The 13,865-nt window shown below is 41.3% G+C and overlaps 1 protein-coding gene across 10 annotated transcripts in view; it reads left to right on the forward strand.

Moving 5' to 3' along the window:
* The window catches only part of LOC146497181 (disco-interacting protein 2 homolog C), a 261,549-nt gene that overhangs the window by 123,112 nt on the left and 124,572 nt on the right, over nt 1-13,865 (forward strand). For all 10 annotated transcript variants that reach the window (XM_085140592.1, XM_085140585.1, XM_085140588.1 and 7 more), the window contains exon 2: nt 4,218-4,289. In XM_085140592.1, coding sequence (XP_084996718.1) covers nt 4,218-4,289 — 72 coding nt within the window. The remainder of the gene's footprint in view (nt 1-4,217; nt 4,290-13,865) is intronic.

Below are 13,865 nucleotides of genomic sequence, written 5' to 3' on the forward strand. Positions count from 1 at the left end.
GTTTGACTCGGCGCCTGACAGAGTGACTGACAGGCTGATGGACCGCCTGTCCGACTGGGTGGATGATTTTTAACACAGAGCTGACTGACACGTTCATTTCACTCGGTCTCCGCTTTGCTGATAAAACTCCAATTAAATCAAGAACATGCTAACTGAGTGTTTGTGTGTCGCCTCCTCAACAAGTCAATATCTAAAAGACGAGGTCAGACCTCCTCTGTTTACCCACATGTCTTCACCTCCCTCAGTGTATTTTCCAGTTCCTCTCTCTCAGCAGGGTCGTTGGATCCCCTGCCAGAGATGATAATTATTGCCATGTGCCTTCATGCTACTGAAATCTCTCACGCACACACATATTTGTGCTGACATCATCGCAGATGACGTCTGTGCCCACAGCCGGTTTCTTGATCCCAGCCAGTTACTCACATGTTTGTGTGTTTAAGAAGGATTTGTCAAGTCAGCCACGCAAACCGCTTTTTCCGTGTTCGACAAATCCTCTTCAGGTTTAGCGTCACTCAGGTCTGCTTCGTGCGTCGCTGCTTGGGAAGCACACTCACCCGATTTTTTATTATTATTTATTTTTACTCAGACATCCTGCAGGCAGAGAAATCCTGAAATTGCTCCGCAGCTCATCAGTCGTCACAGAAATTCAGAATATGTAAATAGCAGAGCATTTAGTCTGCACGAGGAATGTTCGGTATTTTTAGAGTCCTGCATTTAAAGCAGGGACAGTGACTTTTCTACCCTGATTGGTTTAAAAGAGTGGATGTTCATACTAAACACAGTCAAAAAGAGTGAGAATCTCAGCTTCACACTGCTTTAAACGGCCAGTTTCAGTTTTTTCTCCTCGGTGCACCCGTGGCTCTGAAAGTGTAGGGCTGCTCGATTATGGCAAAAATGATAATCACGATTATTTTCACTGAAATTGAGATCTCGATTATTTGACGATATTTATTTAACAATAACAATGTGTTGAATAATGACTTTAAAGATTGTCAAAAAATAATATAAAATAGTGTGCAAATACTGATAACAGTGCAAATGTTTGCAATATAAAAAGTAATGAAAAATGTAAACATCTATGTTTAGTGAACTTTGCAGTGTTGCTCTGTGGTGCAGCTACGACACTGTAGCAAAGTTTACACACTGTGTCTACTTGATCCACGTCTGACTCCGCGAACACATAATGTTTCCACACCACTGACGTTTTTTTTACCTCTTTTCAACCAACAGCAGTCACTCTCCTCTCCAAATAACTTCTGCTTAGCTTTCCGAGCTTCCCTCCGGTCCTCTTAATCAGCGGTCCCCAACCCCCGGGCCTCAGACCGGTACCGGTCCGTGAGTCGTTTGGTACCGGGCCGCGAGAGTTGAGGCTCAGGTGTGAAATGTATAGTTTTCAGGGTTTTTATCGGTTTTCAGTGTTATTTTGTTATCGTTTTTATCGTTTACTCGGTTTTCCTGGGTCTTTTCACGTGTGTTATGAATAAATCTTCTTTTTTCCGGTACCGGTACTAGTTTTATTTTGTTGTATTTATCCGCGACACCTTAAAGGCCGGTCCATGAAAATATTGTCGGGCATAAACTGGTCCGTGGTGCAAAAAAGGTTGGAGACCGCTGCTCGTAATTGTTGTGACACGTGTTCGAGGTGCGCTCGATTTGCCATACGGAGCAGCGCGAGAGTAAAGCACGAGGGAGGAGCTAATAATCGGCTCAGTCATTTTTAATGATCGTTGAAAGCCCAGATCGTAATCGTGATTAAAATTCGATTAATTGAGCAGCCGTAGTATGGGGGGTCATCCCGTCCCACCATCACATCCACTCACTGATGTGAGAGTGTGTGCTCGATAGAACCACGGGCTCTGCATCGTATCACTGCGAGCAGATGTGTTCATTTGACGTGAGCGCAGAAGCCCCACCCACCCGCTGTTCAAACCTTCTGCTTGTGAGTGTTAGCCAATCAGGGGCTCACCAGGGCCCAGTATCGGACAAATGCGGATTATTTTGGACTGTGATTCTCATACAGCTGCTGTAGTGGAGCCCAAATGTAACAAAATATGGAGATGGGTGTAATTATTTTTGTTATCGTGCCTTAGAAAACATGTGTTCTGTGACCTGCTTTCTAAAACCAAGAAGCACATTGACACGAGCATTTAATTAACAAAAAGCCACACACTGTAAGAAGTGTGTAACATCACAGAGACAAACTTGCTTGTCAAACATGCTCTGATGCTCCTTTTTTATATCCCACAAAATGTACAAACTGTACGCGCACAAGTTTGTTGTGGAAGTTCATCCTGAATCTGTTCTCCAGCTCTTCCGGTCCTCTCCGTCCTCTTTGCTCCGAACACGTTGAATCCAAATGTCCCTGCAACTGGACACACAGACCTAACTGGAAAATTCCTCTGAAGTCTGCAAGCACCAAAAACTGTCTGGACCTACAATTCATCAAGTCACGTGGACTCTGCAGACTCGTAGAGAGCCTGCTCGTCATGCATAAAGCAAATATTTTAATTAGACGTTTGCATCCCATAAAAACATTTGATCATATTGAAGTTGATTCTCCTCAGGCAAACACATGCATTTTTCATCCACTTGCTATTTTGCTTGTATAACATGACTTCTTGCAGACTAGTGGAAAGAAAATCTCCAAAATACACATTTAGGTTTTATTTCACTGAATTTTGTTGCTTGTTTCTGCACGTTTGATAGATACTGTTTCATTTTCAATATTGAACGTAATATTTCAGAAAACTAACAAGACAAAAAAAATCGTTTTTCTTGTAAAAGTTGTCAACTAGTAAGCTTCCCGGTGAGATCTGTCAAAGTATGTTTTTGTAATGACTCTTTGACTCTTTGGTGGACCTTTATAACTCAAACTATCTTTCCATATTGGTATCCGAAAGTTTTTACAAAGGCGTTTGATTCAGAACCTGATTTATAAAGTCTTTTATCCCAGACAGCGCGATGGAAACGGACTCTTTCTGGCTGTTGACATAGTTTCTTGTTTATAGGGTAAAACCGTTTGATTCTAATATGTCAGCTAAATGAAATGTTTAGTTTTTTGTAAATTAGCACATATTCAGTGCATATTTAAAAGTGATGCTTAAACAAATATCAAAAACAATATAAAGAACATCAGCTGGTGTCTCCACCAAATACAGTTATACAATAATGACTTGTTGGCTCATTGACTCTCCCTCAGTCACTACCATTCAGCATTTCACAAACTACAAAACCTCTCCAGCTTTCATACTGTAACTTTATTTGAAATAGAGTAGAATTAGAAATAGAATAAAGACTATATTGTATTTACTGTTTATCAGTGTATATATAATATATTTACCTCTATATAAATATTAATATAAATGCATATTGTAATCTGGGGCCCGTGTTGGTTCTTAAAACTCTAATTCCCACAATCCTTCACTCTGTGGCTTTCTGCCTGAAATTGTTACTTTGTTTTTTCCAGCTACATTTACTTGGAGTATAATTTGGGGTGGGGTCACACTCATTTGGTCTGTTGTGTGTTTACACTCAGCAGTCTCATATGTACTTTGCAGTGATTCACCCCCAAATTTTCTGGCTCTCTCCTCTTAACTTTCTTTTGAAATGCAGCAGCCCCTCCCCTCCTGGTGATCTGACAGTCCCCGGAGGTTAGAACCCAATGCCGGGAATCGTTTATAAAAGCGCTATTGGATTCAGATGTGCTTTGTGCTGCGTGGAAATCTGCTGATGGTACCGTAGCGAGGTTTGATTTATCACTCGGGGAGATAGGTCAGCAAGCTTTGAGGTGGTTTGTCGCACTGTGAAAGGTGAATCAGCTGCACCTGCAGTGCTTTGAGTTCCTCATTTATGCACATTCACATTCATTCAAACGGAACCATCTGGTCGTAAGCAAACAATAAGCATACCGTAATCTCTAAATGCTGTAGTACCTTAAATTGTTTTGCTTTTTCAGGGGAAATATATTCAGTTCATTGCAGTCTTATTGTTAGTTTGTCATTGTTTTCTTAAATTACACTTGTAGGAGCTGGAACAGTGAACATTTATCTAAAAAAACATAAAAACCTGCATGCCCAGTGCAGCTTTAATGATCTCTGAATCTTGAAGTAACGTTTAGAAAACATTGATCATCCACGTTTTACTTTGTCTCTCTCACTGGGTATTGCTGTATGAGAATAAGGAAAGTAAAATTTGCTCTGTCTTTCTCTCTATGGCAGGTGACATCACACAGAAGGGCTATGAGAAGAAGCGATCCAAGCTGATTGGAGCCTACTTACCTCAAGCACCAGGTAAAACAGGCTGTTCTTTAAAGCGTCATCCTGCCCTTTTAACTGAACTGCTCACTCACACCTCCCTGTGCTGTTCTAAACTATAGTAGCTTTGCATGATTCACAGTTCAAAATAATCCTTATTTATTAGTCCAGCTGTTCTGATTGGCTGCTCCTCATAAACGGAATGTTTGAATAGCTAGTGGGCGGGGCTTCTGTGCTCACAGCCAGAGCCAGTGTTGCCAACTTAGCGACTTTGTTGCTATATTTAGTGAGTTTTCAGACCCCCTAGCGACTTTTTTTCTAAGAAAAGTCGCTAAAAAAAAGGACGTGAAAGCTCATATCGCTTTTACTCTCAACAAGCAGCGGGTGCTGTAACGCAGTCAGTTCTTTTATTCTTTTACTCTTATGCTGTTTTGTGGATCACAAGGTTTAAAACTACTTATAAACACACACACACAAAGTAACTCCACCAGAGTGCCTATTTCGGGTCACTTTTGCCGGTCCAAGCCCGGATAAAGGAGCAGGGTTGGAATTGTTTTGTTTTAATTAAAACAAAACAGCGATCGTGGCTCAAGAGTTGGGCGTTCGTCTTGTAATCGGAAGGTTGCCGGTTCGAGCCCCGGCTCCGACAGTCTCGGTCGTTGTGTCCTTGGGCAAGACACTTCACCCGTTGCCTGCTGGTGGTGGTCAGAGGGCCCGGTGGCGCCAGTGTCCGGCAGCCTCGCCTCTGTCAGTGCGCCCCAGGGTGGCTGTGGCTACACTGTAGCTTGCCATCACCAGTGTGTGAATGTGTGTGTGAATGGGTGGATGATTGTGTATAGTGTAAAGCGCTTTGGGGTCCTTAGGACCAAGTAAAGCGCTATACAAATACAGACCATTTACCATTTACCATTTAATGGAACATTAAAAAAACAATAATTGCTAAAAGAAATTTAATTTGTAGTTCTAAATAAATTCTAAATGCATTTAGGATGTTTTTTACTCACTTTATGTCTCTTCCACGATGTTATTTCTCTCTCCAACAACATAGGTTACAATTACATTAGCATGACCAATTATGCAAATTAGGTGATGACGTCACTTAGCGACTTCTAGCGACTTTTAGGACAACCAATAGCGATTTTCCTGACTGAGGAGTTGGCAACACTGGCCAGAGCTTTGTCTGAGATGATGATAGCTGGTATCGTTCAGAGGCAAGAGGAGAAAAACTTGTCTGAAACTGAGCGTTTAGATTAATCTTGAGCCTAATCTTCAAGGATTACTTGTATGTACACTGACCTCATTATTTGATACCCCGACCATGTTGTTCTCTCTCCCGGTCTTGCACAAACACAGCAGCGTAAAAGAGAGGGCGATAACAGACACAATTTAATGATGTATAAACATTTGGGGAGTGAAAAGAGACGAGTGGAGAAGAAATACAACCATCAGCAGCACAACTGAAGGATGTTCCAAGGTCAGCAGCCGTCACTGTAAGCTTTATTAAAAAGGAAAGTTTGGAGTCTAATCCTAAAACTAGAGAGCGTGTCTGTCTCCCGAATCCAAACTAGGAGCTGGTTTTGCAGGAGGGGGGTGCCCGATAGCTGAAGGCTCAGCCTCTCATTAATAACAGCTCCCAGTAATAGCTTTTGTAGAGCCAGTGTGTCTGCTGGTCTCCAGTGACACTTCAGTCTCTTAAAATGTTGTGCATGTCTGAGAGTGTCCGGGTCTTCCCATTTGATCAGCGTGGATGAGGGCCGACCTTCCAATGAAGCAGTGACAGCTTTTCCACAACGGATCCATCGTTGTGGGTTCTTTTGATTCTGTCCTTTCAGACCGCACTCAGGGGAGTGAAGCTCACACATGTACATGTTTAGACATCTTTGTGAGGACACAAAATTGTCATGCTACTAGTGGGGACCAGCAGTCACTTATGGGGACAAACGCCCGTTCCCACGAGTTTGAGGCTCAGTTAGGCTATGGTTTAAGCTGAGGGTTCGGATTATTGATGGTTAGGGTAAGATGTCCTCACTAAGATATGAAAACGAGTGTGTGTGTGTGTGTGTGTGTGTGTGTGTGCATCATGAAAGCTTCTTTTGTCTTTGGCTGAGTACGGCACTTTTTTCTCTCCTTGTCGATGTTTAACAGGACACACAGTAAATCCCATTTTGGGCAGCTTTGTTATCACAGAGATTTTCACAAGTAAGGCAGAGCTGATCGCGCCTTTGTTTTGTTGAAGGTCCTCGTAAGAAGATACACATTTAACTTTATTTCAGTGTCTAACAGACTGATAGTAGGGGTTTGTTTTCTTTTGAAAGAAGTCAGAATGATTGTGAAGGATGGGACTGAAGTGAAAAGCAGCAGACACACTGGCTCTGCCAAAGCTATAACTAGTAGATACTGGTGTGTGTGTGTGTGTGTGTGTGTGTGTGTGTGTGTGTGAGAGAGAGAGCAAGCATATGTATTCATAGGCAAGGAGAATGGCAGGAAGTGCATTATGGGATGGAATGAGGAGTGTGGGATGGAGAAAATGTGTGGTATTCACATCCAGACCCAGCGGGGGGTCGTCCCCAGTTCTCTGTGGGGGGGGGGGGCAGATGACACACACTCCTCCTTGTGTTGCTTGGCCGCTAACACATTCACGTTTAAATCACTTCTAAGAACATTTCACCAACTAACACTGATTTCCTGGAGCCTTACCTGAACTGTAACTACAGTCTCTACCCACCGAACCTTAACTCTAACCTTAACTCTAACCAACTCTAACCTTAGCTCTAACCTTAACTCTAACCTTGACTCTAACCTTAACTCTAACCTTAACTCTAACCTTAACTCTAACCTTAACTCTAACCTTAACTCTAACCTTAACTCTAACCTTAACTCTAACCTTAACCTAATGACAAACCAGGTCGGCAGTGAAAGGCATCTGAGTCCATGCAGGATGAGTAATACAAGAACAACCCAGCATGAATCCAGCACTCCTCATTCCTTTCAGTCCTGTAATGTACTGTTCTTGTGCACGTGCGCGCGCACACACACACACACACACACACACACACACACACACACACACACACATGCACGCACACACCAGCACAGTTTCCTTCCCTGTGGTGTATTTCAGCTTTAATCCGCACTGCTTTGTACGGAGTCAGGGTGATATAGTTTGATTCTCCGTTTCCCTCCAGTACTGAGAATTTACCACTTTGATGTCATTACATTCAACCAAAATAGAAAAAATAGAAAATAAAAAACTTTTCTTCTCTTGCATTTACTTTAAGTGAACTCTAGTGTACAGCTGTAGACTCAGAGCACTGATTTGGGGTCAGTAAGATAACTTGTAGGGTTTTTTTTTTTTTTAAAAATTAAGGAATAATTTCACCAGCCAATAAAAAACTATTTTTAAACCCACCCATATGGAAATGATAAATATAAATCTTATAAAGTTTGTATCTGTCTTGTGTGAAACTTGTATGAAAAGCATACAAGAGTGAAAACACATAAGATCCCTTGAAAAATTATATAATGAAACTTGTATGTTTTGGATACTTTCTAAAACAATATATGAAAGTAATGAGAAAGTGGCCACTTTCATGGGTAAATCATATAAGTTTTTACTATTTCTTTTCCATATGGGCATGATGATTTGAATCAATCATTATTAGAATTTCCAATTTGATTACGTGAAAGTACTTGTAAATGTGGATTTTGGTAAAATTCTAGGATACTTAATGGAAAATGAGTCCTAGAGATTATATAATAATTAATTCTTAAAACATACTCAAAACTTAACTTAAGTGAATTTTATGTACATATTGAAAAAATGTCTAATTTAAAACAGAGATGTACATTGGAGCCGGTTTCCAGTCTCATCATTGAAACCTCGGGCGTCCTGTCGGCTGGCTTGTTACTGTGCACAGAATACTTTAAGGCTACGTTCACAAAGCAGGCGAAAGCGCATCAAATCAGATTTTTTTGACCCTATGCGACCCATATCCGATCATGCTATGACAGTGTGAACGGCACAAATCCGATATTTTCAAATCTGATCTGGGTCACTTTCGTATGTGGTCCTGAATCCGATACATATCCGATGTTTCAGAAAGCGACTGCTGTTTGATGGTCATGTCGCATTAAATCCGTCTTTTACGTCACTGACACAAGACAGACGCCAATTATCAGCGCCGGAGAAGACATCGCGAACGCTTCCTGACCATCCCGTGTAGATGTCAGTGAAACTGTTGGGAAGACAACGTGAACATTTTATTTGTACTGTATAATCTGCAGATTCTGACAGAAATCTGCAACTATCCTTTGAAGCACCGCTCCTCTAAAACAGCAATAAGGATCATTATTAGGTTATTTACATTATTATGTAAATAACAAAATAACTTAAAGCAAAAATTGGAAACGTAAAGTCCGAAGTCTTTATATTAAGGCCATCAGTCAAACAATACTGTTGCTCTGGGTCTAAACAGAGCGCGTTGTGTGTGACGTCTTCTTTTGCGCATGCGGCCGCTTTGAGCGTTCACACTAGAGCGCGTTTGCTGTCGCATTTTATTTGTAGTGTGAACGAGCAGACAAAAAAATCGGATTTAATCAAAAAATCGGAATTGAGCATCAAGACCTGCAGTGTGAACGTAGCCTTAGACCAAGGTGTTCATGGTCCATTTCCAAATCCAGACTGTATAAAAGTTACTCAGCTCATCTCTAACAGAGGGCCTAAAACCTCTGTGGAAAAGATGACAATAATGTGATAATGGTTATTTATAAAGCCGGTTTAGACCATAACCACAGTCCTTGGTAGGAACAGTACTGTAAACTGATAAATGTAGCTTAAAGCTCAATTAGCTTAACTTGGAAAGACGAGGCCACGACCTCTGCAGCGACCAGGCCTAAGTAAACGAGTGTGGACCCATTTTCCAGCTGCTTCAAATTGCTGTTTTAAACATTTTCCCCGTATAATAGCTAGTTTGTCCCAGTCGCAAGCCTTTTCCAAGTCTACAAAGCACCGTCGAAATGGTTGGGCAAACTTTCATGAGACTTCTGTGGTTCTTTGAACAAACGAATAACTTGTTTGGCCCTTTCATGGCCCAGATTATAAAATGTCCTTATGTTTGTTTGAGCTAGCAACAGAAGTTTCTGACAGCCCTGTCGACTCTTGCCAGAGTTGTAAGAATTCCCCCGAGTTCTCCAAAACATTTTCCTTCACACGATGACTACGGTTGGAGTTTCTAAAAATAGCTGCGGTTACATGCCAACAAGTGTTCTCCTGTTTCATGACTTTGCAAACTGACCTGCTTTTACAAGCCTGTATGTTCAGGTTTATCACATCATCACACTCTTTGTGATTATCTACAGGTATATACTGATTGCCTATCAGCCACTATGCTCTGTGACTATTTAGGCCTATTTAGGTTCTTACACACCACAGTAAACTGATTATCTGTGTCATACCAAGGTTTTTGTCATTGGCATATTGTTTCTGAAAGCAGGATATGTTTATATTTGTGACGGGTAACCAGAATAACTATGAATTACAGTGAAAACGATGTAAAAATATACGCATTGTGGAATTCTGGTTAACACCTCAGACCTGAAAAATCAGACTGCTTTTTGAACAAAACGAAAGCCTCCAAGTCCTGTCTGCAGTGTTTGGCTTCATATTGTGAGGCGCACCTCCAGCCGCACTATGATATACCTCCCTTGAGGAAACACAGGCTTGTGGAAGCAAGTGCAAGTCTTCAGGAAAACATCTGCTCTCGCCATCAAGAAGTTGTTCTGTCGCACTGATCAGCACTGCATCTGTTATCTCTGTTCCAAAGACGATCATAAAGGTCATATCAAAGTCTCAGCCGCAGCAGAAAGGGCTGAACGGCAGAGGCATCTGCTGGTGATTCAGCAAAAAATCCAGCTGAGGATCGAGGAGAAGGAGAACGATGTGAAGGCTGTTAAACAGGAGGAAGCTGTGATAAATCACTCTGCTGCAAATGCACTAAGAAACACCGAGAAGGTCTTCGTGGAGCACATCCGCACGACTGAGAAAACTATGTCTGATATGAAGGAGAAGATTGTTTTGTGGCAAAAGGCCGAAGCAGGTCGGTTCCAAAAAACTCGGGAGAAAGTGGAGGAGATTGCAGAGCTGAGAAGGAAAGATGCAGATTTGCAAAAGCTCTGTCAGGCTGAAGATCACACACATTTCCTGTTAAATTATTCCACGCTGTCCCGTCTCTGTGAATCTAGAGAACCACCCAGTATCAAAGTCCGACGTCTGCGTCTTTGAGAAGGTTACAGTGGCTGTGTCAGAGTCCAGAGAAAAACTGCAGGAGGATCTACGTGAAGAATCTGCAAAGATCTTACCAACTGTGACTGAACCAAATGTTGTACCATTAAAACCACCCGAGTACTGGTCTCAGGAGGAGCCTAAGGTCAAGTCTCAAATGCGAGAACCGAAGATCAGAGCTGACTTTTTACACTACGCTGGATCCAAACACTACAAACCCCCATCTGGCATTATTAAATGAGAACAGAAAAGCAGTCTTTATGGTAGATGAACGGGATTATCCTGTCCATCAAGAGAGATTTGCATACACCTGGCAGGTCCTGAGTAAAGACTGGACGCCACTACCTGGAGGTGGAGAGTAGCCGTCTCCTACAAGAGTATCAGCAGAACGGGGAGTTCTGCTTGGGTCTTGGGCTTTAGACTGTTTCAAAAGTAGCTACGAATTCAAGTATAACAACATTAGAACCCCGATCACAGGTACCTGGATCACAGTGCAGGTGTTTTGTCCTTCTACAGCGTCACCGATACCGTAAAACTCCTCCACAAAGTCATGCCGAAGTTCACTCAGCCGCTCCATATTGGACTTTGGCTTTCAGAAGGAGCAGCCGCTGAGCTGTGCAAGCTCAAGTAGGCGGGTCAGGCGTGATCAGGTTTGATGTTAAGCGCTTTGGTGTGGAGGCTAGAAAACGCCTTTCAACTGCTGAGCTCTGATTTCAGAAAACCTGTAACTACTGACAGAGTTGTAACCACTTCTACTTTGTAAACATTGTGCGATGCCTCATAAATGTCCTCCTATGTTTACATTTAAAATCAAAATTCAAATTTTATTTGTCACATACACAGTCATACACAGTACGATATGCAGTGAAATGCTTACACAGCTGCTCGTGACCTAAAGAAAAATGAAAAGGCTATGAATAAGATAGGAAATAAATATGAAAATTAAAAAGGGTAAATTTAACTAGGAAGGAATAAAATAAAATATAAAACTTAAAGTTAAAAATGAAATAACTGTACAACACAAATTAGAATTATCTATTCGCATTTGCTGTAATACTTTTAAATACATTTTCTGAGAGGAAATAAAGTAATTTCGTACAAATTTATACATTTGGTGCAACATGAATATTTTCTTTATGTATGTTGCTGTTCTAGTTATTCTGCTGACTTCAAGGAATGTATGCACATTCAATATTGTGCATATAGCAAAGGCACAGTTGTTGTCTATAAAAGTTACTTTCTCACAGCACATTACGGTTGTCAGTCCTGTGTCGTGCTTCAAGCATGCAAAACATTTGTTGCATTAGATGTCTGTAAGTAGAGGGCATTTTCTGTAAGAGCACATTATGTAATTTCCTGAAAGTGAAAAACCACATATAGTACACTTGGTTTCTTTTTTAATTATATTGCTTCCTAAGCTTTTTAAAAAAATATGATTGCTATAATCAGCATTAACCATGTTGGTGTTGGCACAGGATGATGTGCAGTGTTGATGTTCCTTTATTTGGCTTTTTCCCCTCATATCTTTCTCAACCAGCCAAAGGACAAAGAAGCTTAACTGTGTGAGTGTTTATTTCCAGCTTTCTCCCACAATCCAAAGACAGGCATTTTTTAAAGCAAGATGCTGATTATGAAGGAATTTTAGCTGAATTTAGTATATTTATCAAATTGGTTCAACAGACCCAATAGGTTTACCTGAAATGTCCATTATTTCTTTTTTTTATCTAAGAATCTGAGAAATCTGGGTGAAAATATAAAAATGACTCATTTACGTTTTTTATAGTGTGAAAAGCAAAAGGAAAAAATGAAGTTTTTTTGTTAGAATTAGTGGTTGATGTGAGTTGGAGGGAAAATCTGTGATTATTTTATGTGTTTTGTGAAAGTTTATTTATAAAACTTGCTGCTTATAGATGTCAGGTCATACAAGGATTAATAAATACTGTGTAGACTTGCTAATAGATCTCAGAACGTACATCAAACCATGCTGACACCATGCAGTCTGTTTCTACTTGATGTGAAGCATCTTATTTTTTTCTGTTTTTCCAGCCAGAGTGCTGCTGATCGAAGCAAATCTCTTATTTGTATAAATAAAATAAATGTGTTATGTTGATGGTCTCACTGGTTCAACATCGATGACCTTTACTATGGGTGTATGAAAATACCTAAAGAGACATGTAACACCACGACCTGCACATAAACAACTGTTTATAAAAGAAAGGATAACAACATACAGTATATAAATATAAATATGGACTGGTTCTTGTCTAGTGCTTTTCTACTCAAACTGAGCACTCAAAGTGTTTCTATCTAACATTCAAACTCCGATCGAGGCATCAGAAAGCAAACTTGGGGTTATAAGTATCTTTGCAGACAGACTTGAGCTGATGAGATTGAAGCTGAACACTCTTAAAACTGTAGAGATGACAGGAAACATCCCTCAACTCTGCTCCCCCTCACCATATCAGACAGCCCTGTGTCTACTGTGAAGATCTTGAAGTTCCTGGGTACAACCATCTCCCAGGACCTGAAGTGGGAGACCAACACCAACTCCATCCTCAAAAAGACCCAGCAGAGGATGTACTTCCTGAGACAACTGGGGAAGTACAGTCTTCCACAGGAGCTGCTGATCCAGTTCTACACTGCAGTCATTGAGTCTGTCCTGTGCTCCTCCATCACAGTCTGGTATGGAGCAGCCACTAAACAGGACAGGTGCAAGCTGCAGCGGACTGTACGGGCAGCAGAAAGGATCATCGGCGCCCCCCTGCCCTCCATCCAGGATCTGCACCTCTCAAGAACCAGGAAACGGGCAGGGAAAATCATCACAGATCCCTCACACCCTGGACACAGACTTTTTGACCTGCTGCCCTCTGGCAGACGGTACAGAAGCCTGCAGACCAGGACCACCCGACATAGGAACAGTTTCTTTCCCCTCGCCAACAGTTGACCTGTCACACTGCTCCCACTGCCAGACTGCAACTGCACCTTATGTACATTCTGTAGTATTCATTCCACCTCATTTCATTTCTGTATTTTATGTATATAAGTTTAGATTTGTTATTTATAGTTGGTTTATACATCTATAACCTTCAGATCAGCAGGTGACCTGCTCTGAATCCTGAGCTTCAGTTAGCTTTTGGTTTGCATTTTTGAGCTTTTCTATTATTGTATATGTAACAGGTTTGGCATTACATAAAACAGCCCGTTGAACAGTTGTATAGCCTGTTTTTAGCAGCCAAATAGACAGCTGTGAAGTCTGTGTGCAGAACGAGAATAAGGAAAGGAAGGAGGACAAATAGCTAGTTGACTGAATCAGGAGAAAGGGAAATCCATCC

Source organism: Neolamprologus multifasciatus, chromosome 18, assembly GCF_963576455.1.
Source record: "Neolamprologus multifasciatus chromosome 18, fNeoMul1.2, whole genome shotgun sequence".
Classification (NCBI taxonomy): Eukaryota; Metazoa; Chordata; class Actinopteri; order Cichliformes; family Cichlidae; genus Neolamprologus; species Neolamprologus multifasciatus.